The sequence below is a fragment of the Ovis aries genome, chromosome 12 (genome assembly GCF_016772045.2).
Source record: "Ovis aries strain OAR_USU_Benz2616 breed Rambouillet chromosome 12, ARS-UI_Ramb_v3.0, whole genome shotgun sequence".
NCBI classification, from domain to species: domain Eukaryota; kingdom Metazoa; phylum Chordata; class Mammalia; order Artiodactyla; family Bovidae; genus Ovis; species Ovis aries.
Genome location: NC_056065.1, coordinates 11,255,112 through 11,270,083, shown reverse-complemented (window position 1 = coordinate 11,270,083; position 14,972 = coordinate 11,255,112). Strand labels below are relative to the sequence as shown.

General features: G+C 36.1%; 1 protein-coding gene across 1 annotated transcript in view; it reads left to right on the top strand.

The window, feature by feature from the left end:
• CDC73 (cell division cycle 73) overlaps positions 1 to 14,972 on the top strand; it is an 89,197-nt gene that overhangs the window by 51,714 nt on the left and 22,511 nt on the right. Inside the window, exon 11 of the mRNA XM_027976263.3 lies at positions 10,482 to 10,539. Within this exon, the coding sequence (XP_027832064.1) occupies positions 10,482 to 10,539 (58 nt within the window). The remainder of the gene's footprint in view (positions 1 to 10,481; positions 10,540 to 14,972) is intronic.

Genomic DNA, 14,972 nt, shown 5'->3' with positions numbered 1-14,972 from the left:
GTGGGTAGTGAGATCATAGTAATCATATTTATTTGTCCTAATATTTCAGAATGGTTTAGTAACTTGCCATCAAGCAGAGTTTTCCATAAACACTAGATACTCACTCTGAAATATTTCTTTGTATGATTAGTCTGTTGGGCACCTTGCTGCTTTTTTTCTACAAGTATTGGGGCATTGTTCTTTATTAAAATAACTTGAGTTATCAGTTTTTCCTCAGATTTTAGGGACATTAACTCATAGAAATTTACCATTTTGAAACTTAAGCTGTTTATTTGTGGTCATATATTTTTGGTCCCACCTATTTTCTTACTAATATATGTTGTTTCAAATACAGATTTATATTTCCTCTAATATTTTTATTTTTTGTTTTTGTTATATATTTTTTAGTATAAATGACAAATTGTTTTTTGTAGTTTTAGGAATCCTAAGACTTTTTTTTAAGGGATGTATGTGATTTTCCTGGAAATGTTAGTTGGAACATTAAGAGTTTTATAGATGGGAAACCTAAGGCCTGGAGCTTTGGCTTTTCCTGGTAAAGTGTGAAGGATAGAACTAAAATCCAGGTTTCTTGGCATTTAGTCCCTAAGTCCACACATATTACATGTTCACTACTCTGTTTTTAATTAAACTTAAGTGGCAGAGCGATGGTTAAGTGCCTGCTTAAAATGACTTATTTTATAAAAGTATAAGTAGATCTTACTAGGTCACTGTTTATCAGTAATTCCTGACATAGGATTTGACTGTGCTAGTAGCAGCAGTGACTCAATTCATGTTGCGTGCCAAGCCTGCTTGAGCTGTTATATAAATGACTCTTTTTCTGAGAAAGTTTTATTATTATAATACCCATTTTAAAGATGAAGAACCAGTGTTTAGAGTTATACAACAATTATCCCAAATATCAGATGATTAATGATAAGAAAGAGTCCAGCTGGGAATTAAAGCAAAAGTAAGTTGTTCTCAACCTTATGCTGCATGGCCCTGCTGTTACTAGTACAGCATGGGGCTTCCCTGGTGGCTCAGTGGTAAATAATCTGCCTACTAATTCAGGAGATGTGGGTTCAATCTCTGGATTGGAAAGATCCCCTGGAGAAGGAAATGACAACTCACTCCAGTATTCTTGCCTGGGAAATCCCATGGACAGAGGAGCCTGATGGACTACAGTCCATGGGGTCTCAAGGAGTCAGACGTGACTGAGCACACGAGCACAGCATACCCAGAGATCATTCATAGGATTTTAAATGGATGTTTGTATTTTTGTTTTATTTACTTGATCAATAGATAGGTATCTGATCAACTACTGTGTGCCAGCATTTGTAATTCGACACACCTTAATAAATGATACAAAGAAGATTTAGATGTATCCCTCGCCTTTCCTCCAGGAAGGATAAAGCAGTTATTTTTGGCTGTTTTTTTGATTGCCCCACTGAATTTTTTATGGATCTTGACTATTAAGAGAACTCCGTAGATAAGCTGCTGGTTAGTGGTCCCTGCAGTGTTAGGTGGAGCCCCTGAATTCCCAGTAGACTATTGTCTCAACTGTGCTTGCAGAGGAGCAAGTGTTCATATGGCAGAGGAGACTCCTGAAAGCTCATGAAAGGATACCTGTGTGCCGAATCGGAGTTTACTTTAAACTTTCAGGTACAACTGCATTCTGTTTCTTATGTTTAAGTTAAGCTAGCCTAGGAACTTTACAGAAAAACAGCAGTCATGAGATAAAAGTTCCTTCAATGACTTTTTCTAGCAACCTGCATGTTTCCAGCCAAGAGACGCTGTAAAAATCTTATGACAGGCAAGCTTGTAGAAGCTCTTCCTTCAGTCTAGTTTCTTTTAAAATCTGAATTCTACGGTTAAACTTTCTCACTAAATGTGACAGATTTCTTTATCAGACTCAGCAGACTGGCAGCTATTTTGTTAAGTTTTATAGTTATAAATGTCTTGTAATTTTTACTTGCATAGGTCTGCTTTTTAATTTTATAGCACATCCCTGGTGGGAAAATAGGTGACTATTACTATATGCATCATGGCCAGAATTATCCAGGTTCCTATTAGGGTTTCCCCGTGCATGTCTAGAATATCCCTTAAGGAGCTAGAATTTAAAGACAGAATTTGCTGTGCCTCCTAACTCTTTAAGTCTTAAATGGGTACAGAAATAATATTATTTTTATTCACATTGTTAATAGTTTTTGAGTGATTATTACATGATCAGTCAGGTATAGATTTGTTCAGTATGTAATAGGAAAGGTAAGTGATTTCATGGAATTATACTATGTGTCTATATAAATTCAACTAAATGTCTTTGGTAAAAAGAATGCTGGAGTAAGGAATGGGGAGATAGCACTTCAACCTGGGTGGGTGATGAGCAAACAGCCTTGGGAGACATGAATCAATTTTCCCTTCATTGGTCTCCATTCCTGTTTATGCTTTAGTCTGGCTAGTAGGCCCCTGAATGCAAGCCATTTATTTCACCTGAAAAACCAGCTATCTTTTTCCACTGCTGGGGAAAAATCTTAATGTTTTGGAGCAGATGTAATTTCCAATGTAATACACTGAAAAATTCCATTTGAACCAATTAGTTAGGTAACACCTTCAGTTTTATTGAGATAATCAGCAGTTTTGCATGGCAGTGTTTACTTGGAGTTTATCTAGAGACTGCTTTGACTTAAAATCAAATGACATCTTTTTCACTACATAAAAAGATTTGGACAGATGGCATATTTTTAACTTTAATATTTGAAGTTTTCCTTTTTGAAAAAAAGTGGTTATGTTTATTAAGAATTTGGTATTTTCCTTTGACCTTTATTGATGTTTTACAAACCAGTTTTACTTTTCTTTGAACTCACAGAGCAGAAATTAGCTGATTGCAAATTAGCAATCTCAGAATGACCACAAGTGTCAGTGTTGGCCTGCCTGCCTATTTTGCCTTCAGTTTTCATAAGCTTATGCTGCAGTTACTTATCATGTTTAAGAATTTCTTTTGACTTGAAAGTGGAACTAAATTTAAATGTCTCTTTGACATTTGTCCATTTTAATTCACACAAACTATTAATGATCCTAAGAGAAAAAGTAAGCATCTAAAATCAGTAATTTGGAAAGTACTGTAATAATAAAGGCATACCTCAGAGATATTTGGGGTTCAATTTCAGGCTACTGTAGTAAGTGAGTCACAGGAATTTTTTGTTTCCCAGTGCGTAGAAACGTTATGTTCCTAGTATATTTTGTGCAATAATAGCATTGTGTCTAAAAAACAATGTACATATTTTAATTAAAAAATGCTAACCATGATTTGACAACGTAGGGGTGCCATAAACCTTCAATCTGTTAAAAAAAAAAAGTGCAGTATATGCAGTGCAATTAAACAAAGTATGCCTTTTTGCTTGTATATGCTTTGGTTTCTCAGTAGCACAGCTCTTTCTTTTCAGCATAAATCAACCAGAATCTTTCAGTTGTTTTTTGGCACACACAGAATAATCTTAGAGGTTATAGCTGGGGTTATCAATGAGGGTGGTATTGAGCTTGATACTGCTTTCCTAGGACATGTTCTAGAAGTTTACGAGGGAAGGTGTTCTGGGCTGACAAAATAAATGAAGGGCATTTAGTGAATGTGACCAGGGAATGTAGTGTTGAGACAGTTTTTTAAAACAACAAAGACTAGTCCTGTGTTCTGCAGGACTTCCGAATGTCCTAGTGTGTGTGTGTGTGAGAGAGACCAGGGGTCCCCAGTCTCTGGGATCTAATGCTTGATGGTTGGGGGTGGAGCTGACGTAATAATAACAGAAAGTCCACAACAAAGGTAATGTGCTTGAATCATCCTTCACACCCCTCCTCCTTGGGTCTATGGAAAAATTGTCTTCTGTGAAACCAGTCCCTAGTGCCAAAAGCTTGGGGCCACTGTGTTAGACCATTTTTATTATTAAACGAACCTAAGACATAATTGGAATACAAAGTCTATTGCTAGGACACTGGTTTCCATTAAAAGTTTTGCCTATATTTATAGGTTAGTTATGTTACCTATGCATTTCATTTAAAATGGTTAGAGGGATCAGTGTAAAATATTCTTAACGGGGATGTGTTAAGTTTGATAGAGTTGCGAAGCATACTAGGTCCGCACCTTTAAATTGTTTTTAAATCTTACTGGCCAGTAGCTGTAATTCTTTGATTCCCAAAATAATCAAATTAATATAATTCCAAACATGTAACCTTTGATAGAGAGAGCTGGGCAACAGAGTATTGTTTATTCACATGAAACAAAAGAAGAGCCAATTTACAAGCTATAGAGCAAAATTATAAGCTGTATAATAGGTTTGAAGAAACCCACGTTGAATTGTCTTCAAACGTAATCATTTAATTGGACCCTTCAGGTTGTACTGTAATGGGATTGTTCCTAGTGAAAAAGTATTACTTACATTAGAATAATGGAATTTCAGAGTAGAATTGGACCTTTGAGGTCATCTAAAAATCTAGTTTCCTCATTTTACAGGCAAGGTAACCAAGAACCTGAGAGGTTGAGATTTTTCTCAAAGGTTTGCTCTTAATGTAGCAAAGCCACATTAAGCTAGAACCTAGAGCTCAAGACTGGTATGTAAGTCAGGTGTTTTTTTGCACTGATTTACTCTGTCTCTAGTTACGTGTAATTGTTTTTAGCCCATGGACCCATGAGATTCACAAATGATGCTGTGGACCTTCTACATTACCTGTGTCCCTCTTCCACTATAAAAACAATTCTACTGACTTTTAAGTGAGAAAGATAAAGCTTTTGTTAAACCTCAGTGAGAAAGAATTGTTCATGATGGACTTCGATGTTAAAGGAGATCGGTACACACACTTTGGTTTGTTTCCAGTTGCAGTGCTCTAATTAGCATTTTATCTAAATTATTTATCTGTAGATTAAGGAACTACATTCATGTGGACATGATTCTTTTAATCTCCAGATAAATAATTTTTAAAAAGCTGACATTTTCCCAATATGATAGAATGCCTCTTTAAAGAGTTTTACGTTATATCTCACTCTTTTGAAAATTTTTATTGCTGTATTTGTCTGGGTTCTCCAGAGAAAGAATCAATAGGGTAGATAGATTGATTGTGAGGAATTGGCACATGTGGTTAGGAAGACTGAAAAGTTCCAGGATTTGCTGTCGGCAGGCTGGTGACCCAGGGAAGCTGATGGGCTAGTGCAGCTCTTGTCTGAGCCCGAAGGACTGAGAACTGGAGGACTAATGGTGTAAACGCTCTAGTCGGCGTCCAAGGCAGGAGAACACCAGTGTGCCCCCTCGACGCAGCCTGGCAGAGAGGAATTCTCCTCTGTTCTGCCTCTGTGTTGTCTTCAGTTCTTCAGTGGATTGGACGAGGCCCGTCTGCAGTGGGAGGACAATCTGCCTTACTCAGTCTACAGATTCAGAAGTTCGTCTCAGCCAGATGCATCCTCATAGACACGTCCAGATAATGTTTTAGCCAAATGCCAGGGATATTAGTTCCTTATCAAATCTTTTCTCCTGTTCTTTGGATTGACTTCTCTGTTGTTAGTGTCCTTTGATGCATGAAAGCTTTTAATCTTGATCAAGTCCAGTTTATCTGCTTTTCTTTTGTTTTCCTGTACCTTTTAGTACTACTTTCACATATCCGTGAAACTGATGTCAAATCTAATGTCATGAAGCTTTTACACTTTGATTTTTTATCTGTAGGTTTAAAAAATTTTTTTTAAGTTCTATCTCTTAAATTTAGGTTTCTGATCCATTTTGAGTTATTAATAATTTTTGTAGATGATGTAAGATAGTGGTCCAGCTTCATTCTTTTGCACGTGCATATCCAGTTTTCCTAGCACTGTTTGTTGAAAACTATCCTTTCCCATTGCGTGGTCTTAGCTTCTGTGTCAAAAGTCAGTTTGCCATGTACGTGAAAGTTTATTTCTGGGCTATCTCATTCTGTTGGTCCATGGATCTGCCTTCGTTCCCTGCTACAGTATTTTGATTATCTACAAGTTTTAAAATCTGGAAGTTTCAGTCCTCCAGCTTTGTTCATTTTTCAGAATTAGTTTGGCTCTTTGGGGCTGCTTGAAATTCCACATCAGTTCTAGGATAAGTTTTTCTTTCTGCGAAACACCTTTGGGATTTTGAAAGGGATTGTATTGGATCTATAAATTGCATTGGGTAATTTTGAAATCTTAATGCTCTTAATCTTAGCAGTCCATGAACATAGATGTCTTTCCATTTGTTTATGGCTTTAATTTCTTTCAGCATCAATCTAAAGTTTTCAGTGTACAGTTTTTTTTTTAACTTCTTGATTAAATTCTTGAGTATTTGATTTTTAAATGCTATTCCAAATGGAATTGTTTTCTTAATTTCTTTTTTAAATTACTGATTGGTAGTGTATAGAGATGCTGTGGATGTTTGTGTATTGATTTTGTATCCTGTAATTTTGCAGAGATAGTTGATTAGTTGTGTAGACTACAGTATAGTGTGAAGGTAACTTTTGTATGCACTGGGAAACCAAAAAATTTTGTGTGGCGCACTTGATTGAGATACTAGCTTTATTGCAGTCGTATGGAGCCAAACCAGCAGTATCTCTGAGGTATGCCTGTACAGACACACTGTACTGGGTTTTAGAAATGTGTCAACTGTTTTCTATGTTAGCAAACATTGTATATGTATACTCCAGGTTATGACTAGTCTAAAAAACAAAAAAATAAGTTGTACTTAAAGTTTGTGTCAAGTTTTTTGCTCCTGAAACCTTTAGTGCTTTTCAGCTTCTTTTGTGATTTGCTCAGAGTTGCAGTTCCTTTTTGTACCTAGTTTTTCCAAAATGATTTTCTTAAAGACTCATTCTGGAACTTAAAAAATTCAGGTGCTTAAAAAAAATCCTAATATTTGTGAGTTCTGAATATCAAATACAGATTTCATGGGAATAAGTTACTTTTTAAAAAGACAAAACATGCAAGTGTACAATTAATATTGATTTACTTTTTAAAAATGTTACTTTTTGTCTCATAAATACAGTAGTCAAAGAGGTAGATTATCAACTCCTAGAATCTGTGTGTGTGTGTATGTATAGTCCATATGTTTTCTTCATTAAGAAATTTCAGTGTCTTATTAATTTTTATATAAACAGCATTTTCCAGAATTAAATATAGTGTATTTTTCATACTGATAACTTATTACATATATTTTTCTTACAATATTTTATATTGTGTTATTTTCTACTTGTTTAAGTGGCAGATACCAGTGTTCTTTCCCCAGTACCAGAAGATGCTGGATTCTCTTCGCTTGCTGAAAGAAAGCAAGGAGGGATTGTGAACAGCGGCCTTGTTTCACTGTGTTGTTTTGCAGATAGCGATGCTGTCTCTGTTTCCCCCATCCCCTTTTTGCCAGTTACTTCTTTTCCAGAATGCCTCAAGTCTTGGTGAAATTATAATGATTCTGACTTTTTAAAAGAAAGCAGGTTTTCCTCTCCAGTTAGCACAACTCGTCAGCTCTTTCAGTTGTTTTGTGCTGATACTTTTCTTCTCCCAGCTGAGTAGCATTTTTCCCCCAGTCCAAATATCTTTAAAAATACAGAGTTGTCAGTCTGTTCCCTATTACTGCCAATTATTATTTCTTCATTTTGTTTCTTTTATTCTTTGTTTTCCTTCTATTTCAGTTTCTTAACATATGCCAGATAGACCTCTGTGTAGCCTTTGAAAAGCGATTTTACCTCTCTTTCTTCATCTTTAAAGGGTGCTGGAATTAGGTTATATGGTTTCTGAGGTCCTTTATGTAGTGACTTATACAAAATGCAGATCAGAGTAATATGAGCTTTTAGCTGCTCTTGTATTGGTTAGGGAGTCCTAGAAATGGCTGTGAATTAACCATATGATTAGCAGAGGTCTTTGCTGTTTTCATTTCAAGGAGCTCACAGCCTATTGAAGTGGCATGGCTATATATGTGTGTGCCTTTGAACTTATTTGTGTTTACTTATCCAAAATTAAGCAAAGTTGTACTATAGTGACTGACAACTCAAAATTTTCAGTGAATTTGAGAAGACAAAATTAGATAAAACTCTCCTGGTTGCGGTTAACAGATTCTGGTCTAGTAAGTAAGACAAAAAAGTGTGTGGGTTGCATAGAATGAGATGAGGGATTTTAGTGTCTCTTGGAGTCAAGAAGATTCCAAGGATTAGCAGGAGAAGAGGTCTTACAGGCCACTGAAACTAGATAGGTGTTATGGAGGGATATTGTATTCCATGTCTCTTCTTGCATGCTGGTAACTTCTTTACATCATTCTGCAGATGGCTTTTCTCCATGAGTCATGAGACACGATTATCTGTAATTTTAGACTTAACTCCTTACAGGCTTATGACTAGCTGACTCCCATTTATAAAACACAGGGAACTCTCTATAGGCTGAACCCAGGACTAGCCAGCCTTCTAGTCAAATGTAGACAGGAGGAGGTCTGCATATGTGCATGCTCATTGTTCTTCCTGTCTCTTTTTCTTCATTTTTCTTCCTTCTCTGTGTACTTAAACTGACCCAGTTTACCTGTATGTGCTGTGCTTTGTCGCTCAGTTGTGTCCAAACTCTTTGTGACCCCATGGACTGTAGCCTGCCAGGCTCCTCTGTTCCTGGGGGTTCTCCAGGCAAGAATACTAGAGTGGGTTGTCATGCCCTCCTCCAGGGGATCTTCCCAACCTAGGGATGGAACCCATGTCTCCCACACACTGCAGGCAGATTCTTTACCGTTTGAGCACCCGGGAAGTCCCAGTATTTACATGTAAGAATTCAAAAGGAATATGGTTAAAACTTAATCTTGTTATTATATAATATCTAGTTGTTTCCCCCTTGTAAAAGAAGATAGGAGAGAAAGCTAAAATCTCTTTGGTTAATTTCTATTTTGGCTTCTGGTTTTTAGAAGTCTAGAATTGAGTTCAGTATGACCAACATTTGTTGAGCATCTGTTGTGTCCTAGGTACTAGATTTACAAAGATGAGTAAAAGCAGTTGTGTCCCCTAACATGAACTTAGAGAAAAATAGAGTGCATTAAATGAAGTTAAATGTTGAAAATGGTCTCCACCTTAATAGTGACTCACTTTCTTTACATTTAAAATTTTACTTGAATATAATTTGCTTGTAATATAATGACCATATCATTAGTAAGCTTGACAAATTTTTACAAAGTTAACACATTCATGGAACCAGCATCCAAAGTGACTGAGTCTCAACCACACCAGTGTATATAACTAAATGCATAATAGTGAAAATATTTGAAAAGGATGTTCTGCTGTCCTCAAGTGCTTTTTTCCCCCAAAGAGTTTTTGCTAGTTGCCTCTGTGTCTTCTTCTTCTTTTTTTTTTTAAATTTAGCTTTTTAGCTTTTTTGAGGGGGAAGGTATGCATGAGGCGTTTGGAATCTTAGTTCCCCGCCCAGGGATGGAACCTGTGCGCCTTGCATTGGAAGCAGAGTCTTAACCACAGGACTGCCAGGGGAGTCCTCTTTTTTAACCTTTCTTTAAAAAAGCCTTTAAACTGAATGCCAGGAATCCTATTGTATTCCAAGTGAAATGCATTCTCTGCATTTTACCACAGTAAAATACCAGATTCTGAAGAAAATGTAATATGATTAAAGTGAACATTGTTTAGCAGGACTTCTTTAGAAATGTTTCTGTGGTTGTAGTAGTGATTTTTCTTATTACGGATTTGTGTAATTTTCCTGATACTTATCAAATTTTCTTCACTTAAGTACAGCTAGAATAAAATCTTCATGAGTTACTAGCTGTTTTGAAATTTATACTTGTAGCTTTCTATAAAGAAAAATATTTTAATGAAAATTTAGTGTGAATATGATTGAAACTATTGCAGTAAAGATAGAAAACTTTTGAAGTCTGTTAAGCACTTCAGAGGTGTCTGTTCTTGAGTATATAATTGATGTACTTCAATCCTTAGCATATTTCCTTATATATATTACGTGCTTTGTAATTACTTGAGATTTGTTATTCAGCTTCTAAGAAATTTTCAACCACTCTTAAATGTAACACATATCATGTTTGTAAATGGATTATTTTCCCTGAGTAGTTTAAAGATGTTTAATTTGAAATATTTGTGTTTTTTAAAGATTCACTCAAAGTAACACTGTTTACATCTTTCTAATGTGAGATTATGTATCACTTACTCATTTTGAGATTCTTAAGGGGAAAAAGATTGACTTGATTTTAAAACCGGTAATAACATTTCTGAGAATATTAAAATTGTCAGCAATTAAGTAAATCATTGAATATTTGAAAAATCTTACATACTTACAATAACTAATGAATAGTAACAATTTAAGTATATTTTCAACTAAAGATTTCTCTTAACCATCTCACAACCAGTAACATAAAAGGTAAGGTGCTTGTTTGTTTTAACTCATAGCATGTTCCATGACTGAGGGAGAGATAGACATGAATTTTTTTTGCAGTAATTAAACAAAAGTGTTTATTGTACAAAGGAATTTTAACAAATCAGTTTTTATTCGTTTAAAGGAAGGTGCATCAGCCCGGAAGACGCAGACTCCTGCAGCACAACCTGTACCAAGACCAGGTAAAAATAGAAAAATTTTAGTTTTTTTCTGTTATCACAACTGAAATTTTTGATACTATGTAATGCTTTGAAGGAATTAAATTTTACTTAAAACTAGTATATAAGAATATTTACTTGAGTAAATAGGTATAGTTGAGTTATAGAAAATTTTAAGAAAATATTTTTAATTTTAGGAAAATGTTTTAAAAAGCTTTTTATTACATACCCATTCTCTCATCAGTTTCTTGTTTGAGTTCTGTGATAGTATGGTGGATGTGATTTTTGTCTTTTCCTGTGGAAACATAAAACCATAATTTTAATAGATTGATAAGCAGCTTTGATGTTTAGGATTTCAGATATCTGTATCATTGAGCATATTAGGTTCTAAAATTTTAAAAATATATACATTAATAAACAAGGCTAATACTGAAGTTATTTTTTTTTAATTTAATCCTTACATGTTTTTGGCTATACTTCACAGCCTGTGGGATGTTTGTTAGTTCCCTGACCAGGGATTGAACCCAGCCCCTCAGCAGTAAGAGCACAGAGTCCTAACCACTGGACCACCAGAGAATTCCCTAAAGTTATTTTAAAAATATTTTCTCTCCTTTTCCTGGTACCTAAAAAGATTGATCTTTATAAATGCACGTAAATACAGACACTATGTTCATTTTCAGTGTTTCGGACTTGATTTACTGTTCATTTGTTCATTTTACTTTAGTGTTTAGCCTAGTCTAGTATCAGTGCTGTTAAAAGTGGCTATTAAGAAAATGGTGTTAATTGAAAAGGCCCAGTCAGGAATTTAACTGGTTGGTCTTCCTTTTCAATTTGTTAGTGTCAGTAGTGCAGATTTGGATATCTTTTTATTCATAGTATGTTCACACATAGGCTAATTCTAAAATTATGTAATTATAAGTGTTTTGATTTTTGGAAGCACATTAAAAGCATGATGGTAAGAGAGGTTATATTGGGATGGTATTATAGGCTCTTTGACTGTGTCTTGGATCCACCTGGATCTTGACATGACCAGTATTTTCTTTCTTCCTTTTAATGACATCGGGTTGGTTTGAAATCTTTGTTAAATTTGGAGCACACTGGATATAATTTATATCAGATGACAGAACTATGGGACTGTTTTTCAGGAGACAAGACCATGCCAAAAGCTGTTATGCGAGTACAAGAAAGAACAATTAAATCCAGTTAAATATTATTTGAATGCCTTCCATGTGCTCAATGCCAGAAAGAAGAAGGAGCTAAAGGAGCTCCTTACAGGAAGGAAGAAAAAGTCAGGGAAATAGAAACGGGCAGGCTGACATGGACCCCAGGAATGCAGCCTGGAATATTGTAGAGGCAGTGGGATGATTGATGTAGAATTCTTTTTTTTCCCTTGGACGGGAAGGATGGTTAGTCTAAGGAAGATCACATGAGAAATTCAGAAATAGTATAAAAAAGGAACAAGTCACCACCTGAGGATTCTAGCTCTGTTCTGTGCTGTGTATGAATAATTGTCTCTGTTTCACATTTGCTCAAAATCACATGGCAAGCAAAGGAAAGGGATCGGGGTGGCACTAACACCTGCGTAAACCAGCTTGTGTGCATGTGCCATGGAAGAGGGACAGGGAAGGGGGCTGGGCCCTCCCAGCTAGTTTGTAGTCTTGGAGAAGGTCACGTGTGAAGCAGGGAGCTGTGGGTCCTTCACCTCCTAATCTGCCATTCTTTCTCAGTTCTGCCAGGGTGCACTGGTGATTAAAATGACTGAAATAAATCTTCGAGAATATCTCATGATATAATAGATACTCTGATGCCCATCAATGTGAGGTCTCGTTTCACTCACTAATTGACCCCCATAGATCCACAGTCCCAGAAGCAGAGATTATAAGTTTTAATACTCACTAGTCAATAAGACTGACTTGAGTGGGTGTTAGCAGTTTGTCATCTTTGTCTTGATTTGTGTATTTTTGTTTTGCAGATTGTTAAATGTATTTGCTTTTTGGGTGCTACCCAGTTTTGAAGGGACATTTTGTAATATAGGGTAGGCTCATCTGGATTATCTTTTTAAAATAGAAAAAAAACATAATATTTCTGGTAGTGTAACATACATGAGACAGCATAGATCTGTATACTGTTGTTTGTTAGGTAGAGTTTGAATTATTAGGAAATAGGGACTGAACCATTTATCCTTTTTGCCTTCAGTGAAGGGACTCAGGGATGGTGTTCCATTTTTGTTCACTGTTTGTTTCTTCTTCTTATTTTTCACCAAATATTTTACACTAGTTTTACCAGGCAAGTCCCTGGGTAAATGTAGTATTTTAAAGTGTTACAATCATTCCTAATTTTTAAACGTTCATTTAGGGAATGTAACTAACAAGAGACACATGTTTTCAAGTGAATTAAGAAGCACGAGCGTTTGATAAGCTCCATAGTGGAATTTAATGTCATTTCCTTTCTTAGCCAGATTAAATCTCCTGCACACATCCCTGCTCTTGCTGCCTCTTTCCAATGTGTACACAATGCATAAGTCACTTCTCCGGCTTTCAGTCATTACTTCTGTCTTACAGATAGGCTGATGTGGGGAGGTGACTATCCATAACCCTGTGGCTCTAGTTTATCTGCTCTCTTAAGATCTGCACGTGAGATTGAGAGAGGATTAGCCCTTTGTATATTTTAAACACATTTCTTATGCTCTTCAGTCATCCACTTCAGAATGTAGGTGGATTGCCTCATTCCATAGTTATAAATCAATGTGCTGAAGGTTTTCAAATTTGTGTCTCCAGTTCTTCTTACCTCTGGTGTCTTATATTAACTGTTTAACATTTGGATGTGCCATAGGTATCTTAAAACTGGCTTACAGCCTTTTTTCTTTGATATTTTCCCCACAAGGTCTTCACATTCTTCTGCTTCTTCACCAGTAAATAACACCACTGTTACCTCTGTTTCTTAAGTCCAAATCGAGTTATTCTTTATTCTTCATATTCGCTTATTCTTCTCATCTAATATGCCAGTGAGTTTTGTCAAATTTACCTTTTCTGTATTCCGTATTTATCTATTTTCTCTTTATCTCCACTGTCACAACTCAAGTCTAAGTTACCATCATTTCTCTAGACCAGTGCATCTTGAAGTATTAGTCCCTGACCTGTTTTTTTCTGGTCCTCAACAAGATACAGATAGGAGTTGGGAGTAAAATAGTGTTAACAGCATCCAGGTGTATGGCCAGGGTTCTAGCTGTTCATTTTTATTGCATGTTATTCAGTCGGCCTTGGAAAGTTTACCGAAAACCCTTGCCTTAATTAACCACATTTAATTTGGGTGGCACCACTGTAGAATACTGGTGATCATCCTGAGCTTGCTGCTTACACAGTTGTCCCCCTCCCTCCCTTTTTTTTTTTGCTTGTCCGCCTTTGACTTCTTAACTAAAATTACTGTTTTTCCCCTTATAGAAAGTGTAATGTGAAAATCAAATTATGTCACTTTCTGGCTAAAAAGTTACAGGATTTTCTAACAGAATTTAAATATAAGCTTAACATCACCTAGAAAGCCCTTCATGAATTGGCTCCTACATATATTTTTAACCTCCTGTCCTGCACCCTTCGTTTTGCTGTCTGCACATTTGCAGTTCCATAAGCACGACAGTTTCTTTCTGCCTTTGGCATTGGCCCACATTCCTACCTCTTATCTAGACTGTTCTTTCACTTATTCTTTGCAAGTTTGCTCCTTTTTATCCTTCAAATCTCAGCTGAAATGCCATTTCCTTTGAGAGGCTTTTTCTAAGCATTCTGTCTAAAGGACACTTTAATATCAGTGTACATTCATTTTGTTCCTTAATATTGTGTATTCAAATTTGTTTATGTGTTTATTTGCCTGCTTTGTTATGGTCTGGTTCCCGTCCTTTACTTGAATGGTTTTTGAGGGCAGGGATTATTTTTGTTTTATTTATCATTATAAAAATAAAAACCTAGCAGAGTCCCCTGTACATGGGCTCTGAATAAGTACTTAAGGAGAGAATATAATTCTATTTGGAAGCAAGTACAGCAACAGTAATTGCCTATTCTCAGCTTGTCAGTGGTCGGTTATGGTGTTTGCTGAAGGCAGTGGTTGTGGCAGTTCCGCTGCAGTACCTTTAGCATCAGCCATGGCCATGAGGTTCAGTAAATAGTAAATATAAATATGCCCAGGATCTGGAGAAGAACTTACCTTGCTTTGTTGTTCATATGAGTCTTACAACAGAATCAAGATGTAGAAATTATTGTCTCTGTTTTATGGCTGAGGACAGCTGACGCTGAGCGGCATTGATCTCAGTGTGCTTGGGGGCTCATTGTCTGTCTGGAAAGTGGCAGAATGGAGACAGAATCAAGCTCCGACTCTTGCTTTCCTTCATGCTCCTCATGGACTCAGCATTATTCCACTCTTCCCTCCTCCTGCCTTTAGATCAAGCTCATCCTTAGTATGTTCATCAT